The sequence below is a fragment of the Peromyscus californicus genome, unplaced genomic scaffold (assembly GCF_007827085.1).
Source record: "Peromyscus californicus insignis strain IS unplaced genomic scaffold, ASM782708v3 Scaffold_11__1_contigs__length_118956290, whole genome shotgun sequence".
NCBI classification, from domain to species: Eukaryota; Metazoa; Chordata; class Mammalia; order Rodentia; family Cricetidae; genus Peromyscus; species Peromyscus californicus.
Window position 1 is genome coordinate 33,824,129 of NW_026294402.1, and position 6,417 is coordinate 33,830,545.

Sequence of the window (6,417 nt, forward strand, 5' to 3'; positions counted from 1 at the left end):
CTAAGCTAAACTGTGAAACACTCTTCTCAAGGACCTCTTCACTTCCTTATTCCTCAGTGAATAGATTAAAGAGTTCAGCATAGGTGAGACAATATTATTTAATATTTGCACCACAGCACCAAGCAGGGGGTTTGGTGTGCGCTGCAGGTAGATGATGATGACAGGTCCGTAGGCACAGAGGATGGCAGTGAGGTGGGCACTGCAGGTGGAGAAGGCTTTCTGCCTGCCTTCTGCTGAACGGATTCTCAGAATGGCAATCCCAATGTGTGCATAAGAGACACAAACACTGAAGAGAAGGAGCAGAGCCAGAAAGCCAACATTAATGGAACCTACCTTCTGAGCCAATCTACTATCAGTACAGGCTAGAGGTAAAACCGCAGGAATGTCACAGAAGAAATGGTGGACGTGCTTGGGCCCACAATAAGTTAACTGAAAGGTAAAGGATGTCAGAATGCTAGACTGAAGACAACCTATCAACCAGGATACTATAACCAAACTCAGGCATACTCCAGGTTTCATGATGAGCATGTATCTCAGTGGGTGACAAATGGCAACGTAGCGATCATAGGCCATCACAGAATAGAGGCATCCTTCAGTAGAACCCAGAAAGTGATAGAAGAAGAGCTGGGCAGCACAGCCTTTGTAAGAGATGGCTGGGCTCTGACCAGAGAGATAAAGCAGCATCTTGGGACAGGTTACTGATGGGAATAGCATGTCAAAAATGGATAGAAGTCCCAAGAAGAAGTACATAGGGGTGTGAAGGGTAGATGAAGAAACTATTGCTGTAAAGATGAGCAAGTTTCCAAGCAGGGTGAAGAAGTAGATGAATAAGAACACAACAAAGAGTAGAGTCTCCAGTCCTTGTGTCTGGGGTATTCCCAGTAGGATGAATTCATCCAGTAATGTGTGATTCCCCATGGTCCAGGAATCTGTTTTGAATTTTCCCAAACATGAAAACAGGAATGAAGAGCTTGATATTAGTAATGTATTTACTGTCATAAATTTTAGTTAATTTTTCCTTAGAAATAACAATGGGAATTATTTCAAGGTCATTTATGTGCTATAAAAACATAATACAAATACAGACTTCATATCTAGAGATATATTTTCTCTCAAGCATGGGACAAAGTAAAACCTTAACATGCTGAAGTAATGGATGAGGTAAGAAGACAAAAATCCAAATAGTGAAGAGTGACATGGTTTAGCTAATTCCCACAATCCAATTGTTCAAAATTAATACAGAATTAAAATCCAACCTGGAAGATTATTCTTCTCCTTTCCTTTTAGAGCATTTGAAATTACTCAATGACATTAACCAGCAGGCTAAAATGTCCATTAAAATTGAACTTGGGAACTCTCACCTCTAATTTGAAGTATGATTCATCATAGAGTGCAATTTGTGTAGTATTTACACTATTCTAATTTCACACACACATACATATTTTTGTGTATAAATTTTGTGTATAAATATTTAAAAAGTTCTAGTGAGACTGAGTCCAGGGTCTAAAAAGTTCATGGTCCCTAAAATAAGGACTGAATTTTTAAATCTTTTTTGTTTTTGTTTTTGCTTTTTTATTTTATTTTATAATTTAATTTAATTTTACATATTAGCCACAGATTCCCTTGTTCTCCCCCTCCCACCCACCCCACCCCCGCCTTCTCCCCAGCCCACCCCACATTCCCATCTCCTCCAGGGCAAAGACTCCCCTGGGGTTTGAGTTCAACCTGGTAGATTCAGTCCAGGCAGGTCCAGTCCCCTCCTCCCAGGCTGAGCCAAGTGTCCCTGTATAAGCCCCAGGTTCCAAACAGCCAGCTCATGCACTGAGGACAGATCCTGGTCCCACTGCCTGGATGCCTCCCAAACAGATCAAGCTAATCAACTGTCTCACTTATCTAGAGAGCCTGATCCGGTTGGGGGCTCCTCAGCTATTGGTTCATAGTTCATGTGTTTCCATTCGTTTGGCTATTTGTCCCTGTGCTAACATGGTATGTACTCACTCACTGGAGGATACTAGATGTAAAACAAAGATGACTAGACTGCTACTCACAACTCCAGGGAGGCTACCTAGAAAACAGGACCCCAAGAAAGACACAGGGACCTCCCAGTGACAGAGGAATGGATGAGATCTACATGAACAACCTGGATGTGAATGGGGGTAATGAAGGGCAAGGGTCGAGGGAAAGAGAACTTAGGGGAGCAGGAGATCCCAGCTGGATCAAGAACAGAGAGGGAGAACAAGAAATAAGAGACCATGATAAATGAAGACCACATGAGAATAGGAAGAAGCAAAGTGCTATAGAGGTCCACAGAAATCCACAAAGATATCTCCACAATAGACTACTGGCAATGGTCGAGAGACAGCCTGAACTGACCTACTCTGGTGATAGGATGGCCAAACACCCTAATTGTAGTGCTAGAAATCTCATCCAATGACTGAGGGAACCGGATGCAGAGATCCACAGCCAGGCCCCAGGTGGAGCTCCAGGAGTCCAATTGGCAAGAAAGAGGAGGGTTTGTATGAGTGAGAATGGTTGAGACCAAGATTGGAATTTTTAAATCTTAATCTAATCTAGCACAATATTTACTAAAGAGCTGGAACTTAAGTCTTTGCTCAGTGGATGCATCTCTGAACGATAAGTTAGAAATTACTTCACAGACATAATTGGGCTATGTGTACCAAGAAGAGACCATGTTTATCATAGTTATTACTGCATCTCTATAACATATTTGGGGTGTTACCTGTTTGTTTTGATACCAAGTTTTTGAAGGCTCAGAAATGATTACTTTCAGCCTGGAACCATATATAGGACTTTGAAGCAATGAGCTCCAGAGTCACAACATTCATCTTTTGTCTCCAGATTTTATGCCTACTGGAGAACATTCAAATACTCTTCACTTTGTAGAGCATCTGATTCTTGAGCAAAGAGAGAGGCAGGTGGAATGCCAAATATCTTCAGAATTGCTGGCAAGCAATTATTGTCCGTTGGTAAAGAAAATAATTTAAAATAGTAAGTTGAGTGAAGAGTGAAGGAAAGAAAATGTAATTTCCTGAAAAGAGCCACATAAGAACATCACTATTACTAAAAATTCACATAACAACATGAAAAAAGTGTGACTAGGAATAAGTGTAAAAATATCTGAAATAGAATAAAATCTCTTCATACAGCCCAAGAGTGCTTAAGATCCATTTAGATTGTTCACCTTACTCCTTGTGATAATCACATATGGTAAATTATTAAAATATTAATGTAATTTATTTTTATTATTGTATGAAGTTTATAATGAATGTTTATTGCATTGAAGTAATTGAATCTTGGATACTTTGGGGTTCATGTTTTTAAAAAAGCTAATATTATCCCTGTTTATTCCAAAAAAAATTTACTGTTTCTCATGGAACATCATTTGGGCTTGAATTCAGTTTTTGTATATGCAGCATTGTAGAGAAGAGATCATGATTACTGGTTACAGTGGCTCTGGAACAGCCATGTCCATATAAAAACATCATTAGAGTTTTCAGGACAACTTAATTTACTCTCAGTAAGGAGGGAGAGCAAACAGAAAAACTGCTGTGTAGGTGTATGAATGTATTTCAGGGAAAATAATCTTAGCAAAAAGGTATAGAAGAGATTGGAATGAAATGAATGATATGAACCATGAAAATGTAGGAGACAACGAGGAATAGAGAATCACTAAAATCTGAATAAAATGGAAAAATATTATTGAAAACTTTTAGTGTTACTCACTATAGGTTTGCTTAAAGTGTAATGACTATTCAATTATGCATATTATTGGTGATCTCAGATAATATCTCTCAATTTCCTTGTTAAAAATAAATGTATGATTTATCTTGCACATGACAGAATTCTGTTGCTGCCAGAAGGAAAAGGGGAAGTAATTAGAAGAAATGTGACTTGTAAGGAGAGCAGATTTACTTGAAATGTTAACGAGTTCTAGTCATTTGTAGAGTAGGAGGGTCAAGAATTGTTATTTACATTTTCACTCAAGGCAAGGGGTGGGGAGGAAGCACACTGGTTTAATATTGGCATGAATACCACACAGTATGAATGTCTGTTTAGGAACTACCCTTTGTTCTCTATAGAGATAGCTGAATTTTGTTGAGAAATATAGCAAGTGATAAGAAGATTGGGGATGCAGGCTTAAGTGCCTGTAGTATCGTGTCCCATACAGCTTACATGTGAGTACCCTCTCAAAACATTCCAACACACTGCTATATAAATGACACTAATGGCTGATATCAGTGATGTGCAAGAGGAATCATAAGCCACATTACAGCCGATTCTAAAGCAGCATACACAAGATTCATACAAAGATTATAATTCAAATCAAACAAAGCCCATATGAAAATAGCACTGTTTGCAAACTGAGATATCGTTTGCACCATTTTGTAACATTTTCACATACAAATTCAAGCGACATTAAAAAAAAAAAAAAAAAACATAAAACCCTGAGGCATCTCACTAATTCTACACCCACCAAGGGCAAGCTCATAGAAATCACAAACACATGTAAAAAGAATGATAATTCAAGTAGCAACTTAGGATATCTCAGTTTTAAAGTGGATATGGATTCCTAAAAGATACAACTCAAAATTAAAGCATTTTCTATGAAAGATAAGCATGGTCTACCCGAAGTAGCTTAAACAAAATTGTAAAAATCTAATTTTAAAATTCTCACATGCGTGTGCGTGAATGAGTGTGGGGCGGGAAGGGGATATATTTGTATGTATGCAGATGGGTAACTTGTGGGTCCACATATGGAGGCTGATAATCAACTACAGTTATCTTGACTATGTCTCCCTACCTTGATCTTTTGAGAAAGGGTCTTTCACTTACCAGAGCTTGGTGTTTTGGTTAGCTGGCCATCAAGCCCTCAGAATCCACCTGTCACCATGCTCCATCTACTGGTGCTGGAGTTGCGGGTATCTACCATCACCCCCAGTTTTTATATGGATGCTGATGATCTGAACTGGTTCATTTCTGACTTTTATAATTCCATGATTTACAACTTTTAAACTCAGGTTGTCACCTTAAGCAAGGATAAAATTGTACATCAGAAACATCAAGCAAAAGTCCATAGTTAAATTTGCCATTTCAAGCAGATTTTTAAGAGTAAAATGGAGTGTTATGACTGTTAAAAAGCAGCACCATGAGAGTAAAAAGGAAAATTAATGTCAGACCGTTGAGCTACCATTATTCGTTCCTCATTTGCTCCCCATTTGTGTCGCACGATACTGGTTTTTGTCCTATGCCGTTATCCTGTGATTTGGGACTGCATGAGTGCTGTTATGAACATATAGGGTGCTTTTGTAAATCAATACCTGATTATAGTGAACATCCACTAAATGTGCTTTATTAACGTGGAACAAAATTCACTTCGCAGAGTTGCTGTCAAGATTTAATGTGATGATATTCTTGAAATGTTTTTATGCACAGGATAACACTGCATAGTGAGCCCACAGTTTCATGGACACTGTGGGAGTCCCTTTCTAAAGAATTTGGAAAGTGCTGAAATAAAAGTGAATATGTTAGGCCTGAATGACGTAACCTGGCAAGAGACCATAATGCCTGGAGATATATGACTAGAGGGCAAACCTTTGAAAATACTGTATTTAGATAATAAGAAAAAAGACAGACACTTATGAATGAGTACATTCATCTTTCAGAGAATTAGGAAGTCAAGCCTAAGCATTTGTCTTATGTTTCTTTGGTAAAGATCATTATTTTCTCCCATTGAAGAAAAAATATTTAACTAAATTCTATAACTGTAACTTTTTGTGGTACTATGGAACACAAGTGGTGATTAGTTAACAAGGAATAATGGCCCAGTATTTCCTCAATGTTGTGAGACACTGAGTGAGCAAGGACACTGGCCAGTACATTGATGGAAGAGGAAGCCTCGTCAGGACTTTCCTTTAAATCCTTGCACCCTAGGACTTCGAAATTGTGAAAAAGAGAATGTAAGAAGGAAGGGAGGCACTTACTTCGTGACAGATCATAACAGCTCTATGAAGGAAGTAATTTTTACTTTCTTCCAAAGGTGATGGGGCCCTCCACTCACCAAATGTTCCCCTCCCATGATGTCAGCATTGGGCTTGAGTCTTTTTTTTCTTTACACTCTTTTTTTTTAACCTAAAAAACACAAGTGGCCTCTTTTTCTTCCAAGATCATGCACAGAAGAGTGTACTACACCTAGGGGACAGGATGGTGTGTTGTTAGTGGAAGTAAAAGGACCTTTTGAGTTTGTGGGATTTTAAATGATATCATGGTCCCTCTGGAACTATATTCATGTTATAAGACTCACTGGTAAAAATCTTCTGAGCTCAGGGATTGATTAAACAATTATTACAGAACAGTGCAGTATGGAAGATAATTCTAAGGTAATTGACAGAGTGTGTG

General features: G+C 38.4%; 1 protein-coding gene across 1 annotated transcript; it reads right to left on the reverse strand.

Moving 5' to 3' along the window:
• On the reverse strand, window positions 1-918 carry LOC128103789 (olfactory receptor 148-like). Its single transcript, XM_052728433.1, has one exon. It carries the CDS (start codon window positions 916-918, stop codon window positions 1-3), a length of 918 nt encoding a protein of 305 aa, XP_052584393.1.
• Between the last annotated feature and the right edge of the window lie 5,499 nt (window positions 919-6,417).